The following is a 17,505-nucleotide window of genomic DNA, read 5'->3' on the forward strand; positions in this document are numbered from 1 at the left end:
GACACTCTATTTTCAAAATGTTCAAAATGTTTGCCATTATTTGTACAATCCCATTTATACCTTTTTGCTGTACTGTAAAGGCAAGATGAGAGCACTTTACACCATTCCTGTAAAGTAGACACTCGACTGATATATTTAACATTTTGATATTTGTGGACAAAATAATTTCCTATGTTGGAGACCATGTGCAAAATAACTACAACTTCCTTGAACATGTAGGAATGTCTTTCATGGTTTTACTTTTTTCCCCTAAGCTTGTTATTGTTTGTATTTTATAGACCTTTTTATTGCAACGCCACAGCCCAGTTTTTGCAATCGAGGTTGGAAAATATAATGAAAATCCATTTATGCAAAACAAAGACAGATGGTCACATTTTGTGGCAATGTCGCACAAATATTCAAAATTAGTATTTACTTTGTTAACAAAGCAAACAATCATGGGAGGTTTGTTATTTAATCGAATTTGCATAAAATGTTGAATTTGGCCCCAACATCTGTTTGAAAACATGTTTTGGTAATATTTGGCTGCCATGCAAACTATTTTCTACTAGCTAATTACCAATTCAGTACCTTGTCTTTGCCAACCAACACTAAACAGTGCCCTGGTACATTTCTATTTATAGTCCTTCACTCGTGTTTCCTCATGATCTAAACGTCACATGAGTTGTTCCTTTTGTATCGAGGAATGCTTCTGACATGCGTAGACAAAGAAATCTTAGCTTGTTTCACGGTGACTGAGCTATGAGAATAAATGATTAGGGATATAAAAATAGTACTGCTGCATTAAATTATATTTGTTCCTGTTTCATAACTAGCAATTATAGTTTAAAGGACCAAAGTGTAATTTCTGAAAAAGTAACTACATGTTGCTGCTGTTGTTTGGACTTAATTGATTTCTCTTGATTTTTTTCCTGGTTTATGGATTTTCTTAAAATCTCATTTACCTTCAAATTTTCTTAACGCAAAGCAGTAACCTGAAGGAGGAAGAACAAGTCCATATTATGTCCAAACCTGTAGCTTTGTATTTCTGGTGATACACAAGGTCTTTAAACCTATTGAATTGTAATACCTGAAAGGTTCTGGGTTTAAAAAAAAAGGGTTGAACCCACTCAAGCATTTTAATAGACACCCAACTACGTAGTGGCGCTTCAGTAAGTTGACATTGACACTAATCGCGAATATTTTCAAAACCGTATGTACATGTATTGCAATGGGCGCTATTGCAGTAAGCAGCTCTTTTGATGCAATACAACATATCAGAGCAGACAATGACAATTTGGCCTGGGTGTCTAATGAAATTCACTACCCCACTAGTCACACTTTAATTTGTCACGACTTTGACACAATTAATTGTGACTATTTTATCAGTTATTTTACCACACCGAAAAATGCACCTGTTAATAGACCTGCAATCTCTGGATTAGTAATTTAGTAATTTTTCTGAGCAAGATCTGTGTGGTTGATAGTGTAGACAATTTGAAATTCAAGCTGTGATGAAAGATATACTTTTTTTTTTAAAGGGAAACGAGGAAGTAGAATTGTCTGTAGCTTATTTTGTATCTTCCCTTCACTGTATCAACCGACAAAACAATCGTAAATGTTATGATACAATTCAAATCAACAACAGGACAAAGCAGTTCTATTCCTTTGATTCGTCCCTCCTGCAGCCTGTTCAGGAAACACTAGGATTAATCCTTTCTCGAGTAACTCGTCCTAACTTAGGACGGGTTCAATGTGTTATAATGTCTATGTTGATGGAACTTAACTCGTCCTAAGTCCTTAAGATTAATCATAATTTAGAAAGACAAGTAGGATGTGAAACTTTGCATGGTGGAAATACGATATAGAAAGGTTTGCGGTAACACCATGTAATGACTATCTCTAATGAGTTTGGGTTGTTCTGAAAAGAACCATTGGTTTCAACTCGCCGTTTCGATCAGAATGCTCTGATCGTCTTCTGGAGAAAAAAATTAGAAAGAGTTTGGTGAAACCGACCGCTGGTACTTGGCTTAGATAATACCAATAATTTGCTTGGAGAGCAGGCCTTGATAAACCATGGCACCTACAGCAATCGCCATGGTGCCCTGTGCTTTTCCTGTGATGGCCTTTGCAAAGTTCCAAAACAAGTTAACATTTTCCTCAAAGAGGAAAAATTGCTGTGCCCCTTCAAGAGCGAAGTTCAAGGCATTCGAGTGGCCAATCTAAATTTTGGTCTTATATAAATTTTCACTAGGGATGAAGAATGTTTTACCCTACACTAATGTCTGTTACGCACTGTTTACTAATACTTTCCCGGGTGATGTAAAACAAAGTCATTGGTTTGGTACTTGGGTTGGATTTAAACCCATGTTCTTTGCCATTTTAGAACAGTGTCTTACAAACTGGACCACCGAGATTGCCCGGTAGGACAAGTTTTTGATCGTAGAGGCAAAGTTTTTGGTTGTATAAGCCAAGTTTTGTGTTCTACTTCAGGGTTAAAGGCAGTGGACACTATTGGTAATTACTCAAAATAATTATTGGCATAAAACCTTGCTTGGAAACGAGTAATGGGGAGCTGTTGGTAGTATAAAACATTGTGAGAAACGGCTCCCTCTGAAGTGCCATAGTTTTAGAGAAAGACGTAATTTTCCACAAATTTGATTTCGAGACCTCAGATTTAGAACTTGAAGTCTCAAAATCAACCATCTAAACACACACAACTTCGTGTGACAAGGGTGTTTTTTCTTTCATTATCTCGCAAGTTCGATGACTGATTGAGCTCAAATTTTCACAGGTTTGTTATTTTATGCTTATGTTGAGATGCACCAACTGTGAAGGCTATAGTCTTTGACAATTACCAATAGTGTCCACTGCCTTTAATGATTCTTTAAATTTTCTATTTTAGAAACTGTTTATTTTATATAATAACCAAACCCCATTCATGTATTTCCACTTCACTCCTCATAAATATTTCACTTAGTTACCCGGTCATGTTTGTTTTGTTGTCATTTAGCCTTTGAGAAAGACTCTGCTAGGGTAGAAATGTCCGGCCATTAACTATTTTTTGCATTTATACCATCGGTCCATTTAGTTGGTAAGTTGTTAATTAATTCTATTTTGTTTTTGTTTTATTTCTACAGCTATGTTGAATACGCCTCTGCAGAGAATAACAAAGCTGACATTGGTCCTGAATGTAAGTACTTTATGAAGGGTATTCCATAAACACAACATAAATCTAATTCAACATTGATCAAGGTAGACTTATTTCCTCCAGGGTCCTCTATTACACATTAAAGAGTTAAATTTACAAAAGTTATCATTTTGTTTCAATGTATCTAACAGACCACTTGTAAAGCGCATTGAGACATTGATGTGATGCGCTATATAACAGGGCTGCTTAATTAAAAAGACAATATTGCTTAACAGTTTGCTGCTGAACAAAAATTAGCAGGAAACCAGACAAATGGTACATGAGGCATTGTAATAAGGCTGGTAACCTTCTGGTAAGTTTAAATCACCATTGTGTACACGGTTGGTCATCAATGTTTACCTGGCAAATTAAATACCGGACACAGGCTTCCAGAAAGTAATACAACCCCGTACAAATTGACCCCATTGGGTTTGTTACTACTGGTATAGGAATGTCTGTGTAGTACAATTGGCCATTTCTGTGAACTCCTTATCATCAGGGCCATACTGATACATAAATTGTTTGGATTGAAAATGGCTAATATATATGTAGGTTCCATGAAATGCCTATGGGTGTCATTGAATAACAAGTCACCGCACTGCATGTATTCCGTGTAAATATAGGTTAGTTATATTTGTTAAGTTTGTACATGTGCTTGTCACACATGTACAAATGAATGTTGAAATTCCAAGTAGTGACTACTCATGCTGGCGCCATAGTATAAACACATAAATGTAATAGTGTGAAGCATAATAACCCTCACATTTTTCTGACATGATGAACCTGTATTGCCATGTATGTACTACCATGGAGCAATGAACTAGTTTTTTGCTCTATGATACAACCCATAAAATGCATACTTTTACTTTAGTGTCTGTAAGCTGTCAGTAGTTGATATGACTGCTTTGTAAGTCAAGTGTCGTTTGATACATGGTCATGTTTCATCACCAATCATTCAATACTTTGTCATGTTTCATCATCGTTGAGTAAGAAAATATCAGTCACTAATTACACTTGAAGCAAAAACACAAAATAAAAAAAAACAATCAAATGGTTCCAAAAACCAAAGGTAAACTCTGCCTTTAAAAGAGGTTAAAGCAATACTGTATATGTGCCCTCGTAGTTTAGTTGCTGAATAACTTGGTGTATCCATGAAACTAAACATCCTCTGTATACTCAGGATATCCTGCCATTGCCTGTGCATGCCTACCTGTCTTTATCATTGTAGGATCACATCCAGTCACCTTCTTACTTCCCTTGGAATCCTGTTGTGTAGTATTTCAGAACAATCAACAGCACAAGCTGCACCACTTTTACACGCAATTTAGAAAGGTGGATTGAGATCCGACATTTTTATCATGACCACAGATCAAGATCTTGTGTCACTTTTACACAAGTGCTTTATCCTAGGTCTGATTTCACTTTTGATCACAGAAGTCTTACAAAAAACACTTACTAGTAAGCAAAAACCCTGCCATTCCTACTAAGCAAAACTAGAATTGACCACAAAATTGCGGTGTCTGATCCACCTTTTATGTCATCAATGACACTCGCGTCTGAAACTTTCAGTTTCAGAGCAGTTTACCTATGCCACTCAGGGTTGTAGCTGGACCAATTTTAGTGGTGGGCAATAAATAAAATTTGTTTCAAAAAGTTTACTAAGGGCGAGCGGATTAACAAAATTATTCACTATTTAATTATTGGGCCAAGTTATATGGCCTCTTGACTGTGTCTTTCTCTTTGACATTATTTTGGTACTCCTTATCATTAGCTGTGTCTCAGATCAATGCACAGTGGATAATACTTTCATGGGGAAATCTGTGTTGGACAGCACAAAATTTACTTTGCTCAGAATGCAAAATTTACTTTGCTCAGAATGCTGGGCAAAACTGTTAGTCCTAGGCAGGCCCGCCCAGCACTGTCCATCAGGGCTACAACACTGTATGGTATGTGATCACCCTAATACAAACATGAACTGAAAGGTTGCTTTACCCGGAATCAGACCATATTCTTCATACATACTCAATAACACCATTCACTGACGGACTAGAAGTTTGTATTGTATGAATGCATAACCCTGCGCTTATTAACCTTGAGTGGTACACACAATAACAGTGGAAACTCCCATCCACTGCAAAACGGACTATTGAAAAGAAAAGGCAAACGGAAATAGTTTGTATGCTGTCTGCTCACCACACAAGCATGCATGTGCACAATGCATACTAATATAAGAACTTTATTATATGTAGTCATATAACCTAGAAGATTTTCAATGGGCCATCATAAAACACTTTTAAAACAAATTGACACAAAAACTTGACACAGATGATACGAAGATTGTACACACTAGATAAACATTGACTGCACCCCATGTGTTTCAACTTGCATCTGGCCAGTGGAACATTGTCAGGGGAGAATGCTTTGTGTTTGGTTTGGGGCCGAGTACTACAAATGTTTGTTTTGGTGTATAGAAAGTTCAGTCTGTCTACAGGAAAACTGGAGCACTTGGGTAAAATGCAGTCAAAGTAGTAGTGTCACGCCACTGATGCCCCCTCTCCCTGTAAACCATTGTGTCAAACTTACACAGTAGTTACTGAGAAATAAATACTTCAGTTTGATTAATAGTGTACTCTTCACAGACCTTTTCAAGTATGTAGACAACATTGCTAGCACGCTACTGAATAATCCAGTTATAATACTGCTTAGCTCTCAACATGCCTATTTATATACAACTGAGTTTAAGAGAAGCAATGTTTGAATAAATGTCTTGAGCACATTTTGTTTTTTACAAGATTTGAACCAAAACCCCAATGAAGGCCTTAAAGACACTGGACACTATTGGTAAATGTTGAAGACTAGTCTTCTCAGTTGGTGTATCTATAACAAACATGTGAAAATTTGAACTCAATTGGTCGTCAACTTGCGAGATAAGAAAGGAAGAAAAACAACCTTGCCACACGAAGTTGTGTGCTTTTAGATGCTTGATTTCGGGACCTCAAAATCTAACTCTGAGGTCTCAAAATCAATTTCAAATATTCTAGTGGAAAATTACTTTCTCAAAAAATGTGTTACTTCAGAGGGAGCTGTTTCTCACAATGTTTTATACTCTCAACAGCTCTCTATTGCTTATTACCAAGTAATTTTTGAGTAATTACCAATTGTGTCAACTGCATTTAAAAATGAGTGGGATGCATTAGACTGCTAGGCCACCATACATGTACAATACTTTCTTGAAGAGATTTATTGCGTGAAGATGTAAAGCAGAACACCTGCTGAATGCAAGAAACTTTGCATGTTAAAACCCAAGCCCTATATAGCCACAGGGAAGGCTGTAGTGTAATTGAATGGAACTTTCCTTGAACTCCAAAGAAACTTGCTCATTACTTGTTGATTGCCCTTCATTATGAAACCCAGCAGGTATCGGAGCTATCATGCTGGTTATGAAAGTTCAATCTGTAGCTTCCAATCGAGGGTACATTTCATTACCATTGTAGAGATCATACGTGTACATCGTATTGTATTGCTCAGTGCCTAACCAGGCACGCCCTGTCAAAATGGGTTTATTCTCTCAATACATTTATATGTAGATGACACAAATCGGGGTATGAGTAAAAAAAACAAAAAATCTTTATCCCCGGTGCAAATTTCACATCTATCATACAATGTAGATGAAAACAAGAGCTTTCAAATTAGTCTTATTTTGGCCTAAGATAACATGATAACATATCACATCATATTGATGTTTTATTTGTCTTTATTTAATAAAATTGTATTGACTGAGAAGTGCCTTCTTGTTGCTTGGGTAATGGCATTCATTTTTAGTTGAGGACCTACATGTGTTATGTATGGCATGGTTGGCCCATGCTGAAAGGGCTCGCCTCTCACCGCTGTGGCCCTGGATTTATCCCCGTCTAGTGACATATTTGAGTAGAGTTGTTCGTTTGGCTCGCTGGTTTTCCTCCTCCAGAAAAATGAAACAGTTTTAATTTCTAGCTGTGCTCCTAGTCAATATGGCTGGCTGCCATAAGGTGCCCTTGCATGTCTGCTGCTAAAGCTTGTGTACACATACGTGTGTAGAAGTGAAAGCATTTTAAATGAAATGTCAGTTCCTTGTTTGTACTGATAATGGTTGTGAAAAGGGACTTTTTTGTGCGCATCATAGATGTAACTACCCCTTTCACTTTCTTATCAGACAACAGTGCCGGTGGTTTTTCCTGGAAAACGTGTGTGTACATTTAGACTTATTACCGTAATTATTGATTGGTTGTTTGATTGGTTGGTTTATTGACTGGATGATCAATTAATTGATTGATTGGTTGGTTTACTTTTTTGCTGGATTGTTTTAAACACATTATCAGGGTTCAAATTTAAATTATGTTGATACTTGTGCCCTTTAGCTTGATACTTTAACCATAATTGCTTCTCTTCACCATGGAGTGAAAAGGTATGGTACATTTTTTGTAAAAGTGCTTTATAAATGCCTTTGTAGTATAGTATACAAATATTGAGTGGCTTAGAGTGGAATGGGACGAATATTATCGCAAGGTAAAATTTGGATTGTTGCATTTCACTCGGCTTCGACTCGTGAAATGGAACAGTCCAAATTTTACCGAGCGACAATATTCCTTCCATTCCACAAATTAAAGCCACTCAATATTTGTTTTATATAACTGACATATAGATCATTGTCATTTGATGTATTTTAAAAGTATAACATGAAAAATCACACAACCAAAAATAATCTAGCGCCGCGTAGCGGCAACAATGCATAAATTTAATAGCAATCGGATCACAACCTTTTGCACAGGTGCTCCTTTGTTTTAGCAGTGGCGCGGCGGCGCTGTACTGCTCAAAAACATTGCGAACAAGGATGATCCTAACTGTTGAATGGGAAACGCTTTTCCCCATGGGCGAATAGGTCTTTTTGATCAGCGGTGCGGATGGGAGTAATAGTGAATGTCACGTGAAGTAAGTTCCACCAATCAAATGACAAGGATCTGTATGTCAGTTATATAATATAGTATAGTACATGTATTTGTGATTCATTATGATTGTCCTCCTGAAGACAGTTAGAGCATACTGATCGAAACATTGAGTTGTCAACCACTGGTTCTTCTCAGGACAACCACTACTCAAAAGATGTTTACATATGTTGCTACAGGAAAAAACATACACTGTACTTTTTTTGACGGCTACTGAATTTTTTGTAATTACAGGATCTTTTGACGAGAACTCCTGTCAGTCATGAAGACTATAACATTCTCGCTCAAGTACTGGAGAAGACAAGGACTTTCTTCAAGCAAGTGGACGATGCCACGAAGGAAACAGATAGCACCAAACAGGTCAAGACTCATTTTTGTTTGTTTTTTGAAATGTCTGTAAATTATTTATCTACTTTCAAATCACCAAATCACCTCATTGTCTTATTTTTGCTCTTTGTAGAAGAGGCGGCTAATCAAGGATAGCTACTTGGTTGAGTTCAGCGAGGGTCGTAAGCTGAGGCATGTACTGCTATGGTCAGATCTTATCATCTGTACTAAGGAGAAACCAGTCAGGTCAGTTAAGCACCTTAGAGCTGTCAAGTGGTCATGCTTTGATCATTTGAATTGAAGCATCAAGCCAGAAAATTTGGATGCAAACTGATTTATTGTTATTTTTGTTTTACCACAGTGGGATGTTTCACCGTGACAAAGCCCAATATGATTGTCAATGGTACATGCCGCTCGCAGAGCTGTCACTTACGCCAAATGAAAGATCAGAAGGTTTGTAAAAAAGAGTCTTACAAAAGAGTTGTACATGGAATTATGAACTACACCAAGTTACTGCACATTAACACCCTTCCTCCGTATCATTTCTAACTGGATTGGAGTTCATAATTCCATATGTACAGCCACAGGCCTGCTTTTATCATGACGACACAGCACCTTCAAGCTAAGAAAGAAACAGCTCAGAATCTATCAACAATCAAGCTACATCATTATACCTTTTGGTGTTCTAAAATATATAAAAAAATAATTGCAATTTAATGTGAATGCTTTGATACATCTTTTGGGCGATAATATATCTTTTCTAAGAAAATTGTAAACTCGGTGTTCTAACAAAGTATTTTCAAACTCCTTTTTCATGATAGCTCCAGCCCAACTTACCAACATGAGTGACAAAGAACTTGATGAGATGAAGAAATCAATCAAAGAACTGAAAGCTTCTGCTAGGAAAGACACAAATTCTGGAACGGTAAGAAATAAATAACAACAACACTAAACAATGACAACAAGTTAAACAGGTAATCTGTATAGTGATTAACTGAGGCAAGATAGATCTATCAGCATAGGCTCTGTGTCTTCTTAGAGTAATAAGAAGTAAACATTGCCCCTGATGCTCCTTGAACAAATAGAATTTTAAGTAGGAGCCTGCATGCATGAGGGTCTGCACGTTTTATAGCCTGGTGGCAGCGGTTTGTGCAGTAACAACAAAACAAACAATAATAACATCTTATAAGCAGCTAATCAATGATGTTACTGGGGCTAGATAGACCCTTAACAATGTCTGCCGTTTCCACTTTAAATCACTGGTCTAAAATTCATATTCGTTCTTCGGTCTTTATGGGTGGTCTTTATTGTTTTGGTGGCATGGGTGGCGAGTGCCTAAAGCAGCTTGGTCCTTGTTCGATACCTGGATAAAGCTGTATGTTGGTAGGGTTGGTTCTTTTCTGAGCGGTTTAGAGTGTCAGGATATTTCTCAGTTTTACTGACTAGTGTTCTCCAATACCCGGACATGTGTGCCTATTAAACTACACTGTAGAAATATTGTGGGTATTTTTTCAAGTATTAGTTAACATACATGTAAATATCAAAATTGTATAGTCTTTATTTTAAAGGGAATAATACTTTTTGATTATTGGAGTGAAATGGATAGCCAAATAACAAATAAATAACAAATAAATAGTAACCCTATTATATTTACAGTTTTATTAGTTTTAAAACTGACATTCCTTTACGGTAACATTATTTAAACATTTTGGTATTAAGTTTTACCCTGGACTCCGTCAAGTTATATGCAATGGAGGAGTCCAATCTGTCCTGAGGACTGCTTTACTCACAGCAGACTACATACAACATTGCCAGCTGGCTGGGTGTGAACCTAAAACCTCTAATGATTGTTTGTTTTTCCCTTTTTCCGTACTCTTTCCTTCCACCCCATTCAGTCTTCCAGCCCCAGCGGTTCGTTCCGTCTCAACTCTAGTGGCAGGGTAATCCATCTCGTCCACTCCCTCTGTTTTCTGTTGCCACATTTAACTTTCTCTCCCTAACCAGTCATCTTTTATTTGCTTTTTAATTTTGTAATAGTCGATTAACATTGCATTCAAATCACCCTTTTATGTTTGTTGGGTTCCATGATAGTTTAACGGTAAACACAAAGTGAGCACTAAAAATGGGGCTGCGCTAAATAATAACACAAAAGTATTGTTGATATTCCTTGAGGAATATTAATTTTTTGTGAAGGAGGTTATGTTTGAGTTGGCTACATGTAGATCTGTGGCTGTTCACAAGTGTGATGTGATGCCGGGATCCTTTCGCATACACTCACTTACTCCAAAGATTACCAGAGGTTTGTAGGAAGTACGATGAATAGAGCAAGCTTGTCGAAACATTAAGACCAATAAGAACTCACTCTGTGGTAGAGGAGTTAATAACAACAAGGCCTCTCAATCCACCAAGCAAAAGTCCCAGCTGATTTCCTACCTTCCACCCAGGTAGCTGGTAAGTTATAGCAGGACAGTTCTTTCTAAAACTGAGAAGTCTTCCGCGGTAGTAGAGATGTCTGCCGAATATAATTATTCCAAAAATAATGAAACTAGGTATTTTTGGGGTAAAAATACACACTAATGTATGTAAGGTTTGAAGCCGGAAGTAGCCGAAACTTTTAAACATATATAATGTCTAAGGCCACTCTTCTGGCCCCTTTCTGGACTGTTACACCAAACGTGATTGAATGGTCACAAGCTTGGTATTCGACTAGCTGCAATAGACAATTCAAGTCACTGACTGCATGCACCGTGCAATAGACACATACTGTAGATAGATAGATACATAGTTAGATTTCAAATTTATTGTTCCACTAGGCGAAATTCACATGTGGTTTGTTGACACTAACAAGCATATAGACACAATGGCATAAATAGATATCTTCATTTATAATTTATTTTATTTTTAGTTAATTTATGTTTTTTTAATATTTAATATTTATGTTATTATTCATTTTATATTTGACTCCATATATGGATGACAACATATGTGCGTGTAACCTGTCTTTGAATGGTTCTTTTAGTCAAAGTGAAAACGGATTTATCCACTAAACAACAGTAATATTAGAACACATAATATTGCATGTACGTGTTACAAGACCTGATTTCATTAAGCTGTTAAGCAGAAAAAGGTGCGTTTATGCTTAGCAAGATTTTTCTGCTCCGCAAAAATAAGCTCAAAGACAAAAGCCAATTCAATAATTCCTGTAAGCAGATGTTTTTTTGCTTACAAAGCAGCTTTTACCACAGTTTTTGTTTTGTGACTACTGCTCACCTTAACCAAAGCAAAAGCTAACATGCTATGACTGTCTGAATGATAAAGACAATTGCTGCCGAACAGTTTTATGAAATTTGACTATCATCGCATCATCCTAATAGATATAAAATCTGGCATCAATGTGGTGCTTAGACAATTGTGTAACTTTGCTAACATATTTAAACAAAACAAGGTCACATGTTCATCGGCGAAAATCTACTCTGGTGTATTGCAGTAAAATATACTTTGCTTCACAGATGCTTTGAACTTGTTTGTGTGGTTATTGAAACTGTGGCTCAAACTTGGGCAGGGCCTTGACAGATGCTTTTGGGGATTCTAAATGGCTGTGGCGTTATCCAGACCCTAGTGTCATAACACTGCATCATCACTGCTTACAGCATATACATTATTACATTGTTCATTTGCCTGGTTTCATCATCGTGTTACCTCTATGCCTGATGAAGTCCATGCTTATTGTCTATGGTAAATTTGGGAGTTGAACTGCATGTGAACATATGGGCCCAATATCGTAAAGCCTGTAAGCATAAAAACTTGCTTAGCACAGAAACAAAAATTCAGCTTAACTTCAGCTTTGATTCAACAGGTGCCTTTACTAAACTTTTGCTAAGCAGCTATCTGCTTATCAGATTTATGCAATTTGGCCCTGGTTGGTTTTTGCATGTGCATTGCCTCAATGCCCTGCAAAGTAACACTCAGGAAATCTTACTCTTACTTCAAAAATGTCGCCAGCATGATTTATAGAGTGATGATGTCGGGTATTGATCAATACCATCCAGCTTGCTATGAATATATCATGCTAATGACCTCGGGTCAGAGTCTTTGCCTTGGTCTTAAAAATATCTGAGATATATTTTCTTCAGTTTCTCCTGATAATCGTTCAACAACTAACCTCAAATGTTAATGCTGCACAAACATATGTTGGTATTTGTTAATTGTTCACTTCAACAGAGGCAGAGCAAGCAGCTGACAAAAAGTTTGGAGTCAAGACGGAAAGAAATAACAGAAAAGGTAAAAACAAAGGTTTATAAGAATACGAGTAATAGTAATAAACAAACTAGACATTAGGTGTTTTTCCTGAGGGCAAACACAAAGCTGGTAATTTATATTTTGTTTCTGTTGTGTTTTGTAGGAGGGAGTTGTGATCATCGAGTCTCCAAAACTACCCCTTCATCTTTATCATAACCAAGGAAAGGTAGGACATTTGTAGGTCAACTCAGTTAAGCTTGGATTGTATTTAACTTGCAAAACTTGCTTACTGTTTTTACTAACTCTTTCCATACTTTTGTTGTTTCAATTTCATAATTTTCAATTATCCTGCAAGTTTTTGTTAGGAACAACCTTAAATGAGATTTGTTTGTGTGCTGAGTCTTAGTGAACAGCCTTAACATGAGTAACTTTACTTCATCAGACGTACACACTGCTGATGTCCTCGGACTATGAGCGCTCCGAGTGGAAAGAAGCCATCTTGACGGCCAAGAGAGAATGTCGAATCACAGCCTCGCTCACTCCGTATCACATCGAGAAACTACTCACCAAATGTAAACGAGTAAGTATTCCTACAAATTGTATTCCTACAGAGTGATGAAACATAATCTGTTCTCATTCATTCACTTTAGCTTTACTGAGACATAGATGAAGGAGGCATTCCAAAAGCTACATTATTCAGACCTAATTGATCTTCTCATGGGCAGGGAGAACATAAACTTGGATATTGACTTATGTGATTTGTTTCTTTTCTAGGGTCGCAAGATAAACAACATTGGATCAATACTCATCAAAGACGGTAAGCTCAACAATTTTAAGCTCAACAATTTTAAGCTCCATTTTTATTGATCTCTCGAAACCAGGGAAAACTAGGTGGGAACAGAGTTTCAACAGATTTTTGATTAACAAAATTCAAAGTCCTAAAACCTTTGGAAAAACATTGGTAAAGTGTTTAAAATGAAAAAAGAAATAATAAAACTGAACAACAATTTTAAAGCAACAAATCCCACGGGATCCCGGTTGTGAATTATCCCGCCGGGAATCTCAGTATACAGTGCTTATCTCACAACTTTTAAGCCCTAAAGCTAAATGCAAGGGGAGACTTTAATGCTAGATGGCAGCAGACTTACCACCAGGTAAATTTCCATTGTTTACGTCGTTCTGAGCTTGCCTCAAAAGTCTCCCATCATTACATCTATTCAAAGTATTATTACCAATGTTTTTATTCCACAGAGGAAGAGCTGTTGTTTGGAACATTACATGTGACTGTACACCATGCCAAGGGACTTAATGTGCCAGGACGTAAGTAAAGTTAATATTTTTATTTTTTATTAGTCCCAAATAAACCCAAATCTAATGTTACCAGGGGGCACGTTGCCACTTACTCCTGGGGCTGAAACAGGTCTAACCCCTTCACAGTTCACTAGGATGAAGGGATTGGTGTCATCCACTAGAAGCCTGGCTGGTAGCGCAGACTGTACTACCTTCCCAACTTTTTACGAAGCATTTATGCTCAAGGGCACAAGTCATGGGAGTCTATGTGCTCACCTTTATCCACTTCTTTTCTTTTCCTCTAATCAGAGCTCTACTGCTGTGTTGAGGTTGACTCTTATGGGATCATCTCCCTCCGTGCCAAGACTAAGAAGTCGGAGAACTCTAAGATGCCAACGTGGGATGAGGAGTTTGCGCTTGAAGTTGAGGGCGCCCAAATGCTGCGCATTCTATGCTATGACTACACCAAGGGGCTTGAAGACGAGATGATGGACAAAGGGGCCAAGACGGTGAGTTAGTGTTTCAGAACCTTTGAAATCTGGTACTTACCTGGGTGCATAGAATAATGATCAGCATGTTAGTATTGTTGTTGATAGTAATTTGAATTTTTTTTTCTTTATCAGCTCACAAGATCGGAGATTGGCAAGAAGCAAATCAGCACTACCGTCCAAATGGAAAAGGTAAAGAAGATACCTCCATGTTTGTTTTATAAATGTATTTATTGCATTGGGCATGTTGGGGATGAGAAGCCTTGAACTTTGCTCGTGAAGGAGCACAGCAGTTTCCCTCTGGTAGGGGGCACCGCTGTGAGCAAAATGTGAATTTATATAAGAACTTTACACAGGACAACACAGCAAAAGCACAGAGCACCACAGCAATTGGTGTGGGTTCTTTCAAGGCCTGCAGATTGTGTTAAGTTTTACCCTACACCAATGTGTGATAAGCACTGCATACTCAATGCTTTCCTGAGGCCATCATACAAAAAAAACTTGGGTGGGATTCAAACCTACAGTTTTTGCATTCTACTTGTTTCCTTAAACAGTATTTCTGTTTTTAATTTGATTTTTCGTTCTTCTCAGCTTGAGGTTGACATAAGTCTGAAGTTTGAATCATCTGAAAAGGCTCTGAAGCGGGTACAGTCCAAAAAGAAAATGGGTGTGTTTGGGGTGAGGATCAGCCACCTGTGTCAAAGAGAGGGTACCAAGATACCCAATATCGTCATCAATTGTGTGGAGGAGATCGATAGAAGAGGTAGGTTGCATTGTAAAAAATTAAATTTGATTAAATTACATCACAAGGCCACGGACGGCCACAGGCCACGGACGGCCACTTCATGATGATACAACTACCAAAACTTTGCTTAATGTGCTAGACCACTGAACAACAACAACCTAACAAAACGTCATTCTCTTTTGAAAAACCTTGCAGGGCTTCAGTTCTTACCATAGAACCGTAGGATGATGACGGAATCACTTCTAAAGTTTTTGTCTTTCCTTTTGTTGCCAGGTATTTCAGAAATGGGAATTTATCGGATCTCTGGCTCCTCAGCTGACATCTTGGGGTTAAGAAAACTCTTTGAAATGAGTAAGTCAATTAGTATTAATTTCATATTGTGATTGTGACAGTCAGTTTGGTTTGATTGTGGAAGATCGTTTTCTCTGTTTGACTAAACATTTTTGAAACTTATTTCATGATTGATAAATGATGGCGCTGTTCAATTCAGTGACACTTCAGTTTACTTAAAAACCATAAATTATATAGTTTCGATTACATGTTTTATGGATAAGGTTCAGGTCTTGGTATTATCTTGTTTTCCCCTTGATTCTTTGATCCAGATATGCATATAAGGGCTTTCAGACGCTGAACAGTATACTCTGCTCGTCTCTTCAGGTTTCTCCTGAAGACAAGCAGAGTATAATGTTCGAACATCGAGACCAAACCAGCTCTTTTCATATTTGTATTTATAGTTACACTCAAGTAATTTTAAGTGTTACATGACAAGAGGAACTGGGATGGATTTCACAAAGAGTTAGGACTAGTCTTATCTCGAGTTAGGACGAGTTACTAGTCCTAACTTAGGACTAGCTGTACGTTTTTGATATCTCTTAGGACTAGTCCTAAGTTAGGACTAGTCCTAACTGTTTGTGAAATCGACCCCACAAAAGGATAATAGAAATCAATAGACCTTAGATGACATCATAGTTTGATAAAACTGAAGGATATGCCCCCAAACAAAGATATTACTAATAGTGAGATTGCAACATAGGCCTGGATAGCACAGTTGGTAGAGTGCCGGTACGTTAATCTGGAGGTCGTTGTTCAAGTCCTGCTCCAGTCAATTGTTACTTGTTTACACCCAACACTGTTATTAATAAGAAGTAACTATAAATGCTAAATAGTAAACTTGCGGGTACAACCATGTATAAGATCTTTTGTGAGGGAGTGTTGGCTCAGTGTTGGCTCAGTGTTGGCTCTGAAAAGAGCAGATGTGGTCTTTGGAACAGTATACCCTGCTCGTCTTCAGGAGAAATTTATTTATATTGAAACATTTTGTTTCCAAATGACAGATAGCAAACACATTCTTACTAAGCTGAAGCAGGCTGAGATACACGCTGTAGCTGGTCTCATCAAGCGTTACTTCAGAGATCTCCCTGAACCCATCTTCACTCAGAATCTCTACTGTAAAATAAAGGATGGCTTTGGTAAGCATTAATTCCTCCTTATTTTCTACTAAGATCTTTTGACACTTCCGTAAAGGCACACTATTGGTAATTACTCAAAATAATTGTAAGTATAAACACAATTATTTTGTAACAAGCAATGGAGAGCTGTTGATAGTATGAAACATTGCGAGAAACAGCTCCCTCTGAAATAACAAAGCTTTTGAAAAAGAGGTAACTTCTCACTCAAATATTTGAATCTAATAGAAGACTTCAGGCTTGAAGCTTTTTTTAGGGATCTAAAATCACACAAATGTGTACAACAAGGGTGTTTTTCTTTCATTTTTCTCTTGCAACTCCGATGACCAATTGAGTCAAAATTTTCACGAATTTTAAGTTATTTTAATTTTATGTTGGAATACACCAAGTGAGAATCTGGTCTTTGGCAATTACCAAAGTGCCTTTAAAGGCATGGACATGTTCGAACAAACTGTATGGATCCTGCAGTATATGTAATTACAGCAACTGTTGTCTGACCATTACCACTATTTTTGTTATTTTATCGTAGCCCTTAAGGATCCTGATGCTAAGAGAGAGTGCATGATATCAATCATGAAGACTGTACCAGAACCAAACAAAACCATCATAGAATACCTGTTCAGACATCTCAAAAGGTGAGCAAGTCACTTAACACTTAATTCCTAAATGCAAAGAAATAGTTAATGATTTAACATTTTGACCCTGGCAGAATCTTTCTCGAAGGCTATTCAGCGTTTGAGAAAGACTCATTGTAGCCTTCAAGTAAGACTCTGCCGAGTCGAAAATGTCAGGCCATCAA

At 37.4% G+C, this 17,505-nt stretch overlaps 1 protein-coding gene across 2 annotated transcripts in view; it reads left to right on the top strand.

Annotated features, from left to right (window-relative positions):
* Positions 1 to 17,505, top strand: part of LOC139938397 (active breakpoint cluster region-related protein-like) — a 35,033-nt gene that overhangs the window by 13,338 nt on the left and 4,190 nt on the right. Inside the window, exons 7-23 of one of the 2 annotated variants that reach the window (XM_071933898.1) lie at positions 3,120 to 3,172; positions 8,386 to 8,511; positions 8,612 to 8,724; positions 8,840 to 8,931; positions 9,300 to 9,403; positions 10,374 to 10,418; positions 12,700 to 12,759; positions 12,881 to 12,943; positions 13,160 to 13,297; positions 13,492 to 13,534; positions 13,969 to 14,037; positions 14,317 to 14,516; positions 14,631 to 14,687; positions 15,087 to 15,258; positions 15,514 to 15,591; positions 16,575 to 16,709; positions 17,236 to 17,341. In XM_071933898.1, coding sequence (XP_071789999.1) covers positions 3,120 to 3,172; positions 8,386 to 8,511; positions 8,612 to 8,724; positions 8,840 to 8,931; positions 9,300 to 9,403; positions 10,374 to 10,418; positions 12,700 to 12,759; positions 12,881 to 12,943; positions 13,160 to 13,297; positions 13,492 to 13,534; positions 13,969 to 14,037; positions 14,317 to 14,516; positions 14,631 to 14,687; positions 15,087 to 15,258; positions 15,514 to 15,591; positions 16,575 to 16,709; positions 17,236 to 17,341 — 1,654 coding nt within the window. The remainder of the gene's footprint in view (positions 1 to 3,119; positions 3,173 to 8,385; positions 8,512 to 8,611; positions 8,725 to 8,839; positions 8,932 to 9,299; positions 9,404 to 10,373; positions 10,419 to 12,699; positions 12,760 to 12,880; positions 12,944 to 13,159; positions 13,298 to 13,491; positions 13,535 to 13,968; positions 14,038 to 14,316; positions 14,517 to 14,630; positions 14,688 to 15,086; positions 15,259 to 15,513; positions 15,592 to 16,574; positions 16,710 to 17,235; positions 17,342 to 17,505) is intronic. The other variant, XM_071933899.1, reaches the window with a different exon arrangement.

This window comes from Asterias amurensis, chromosome 6, assembly GCF_032118995.1.
Source record: "Asterias amurensis chromosome 6, ASM3211899v1".
Classification (NCBI taxonomy): Eukaryota; Metazoa; Echinodermata; class Asteroidea; order Forcipulatida; family Asteriidae; genus Asterias; species Asterias amurensis.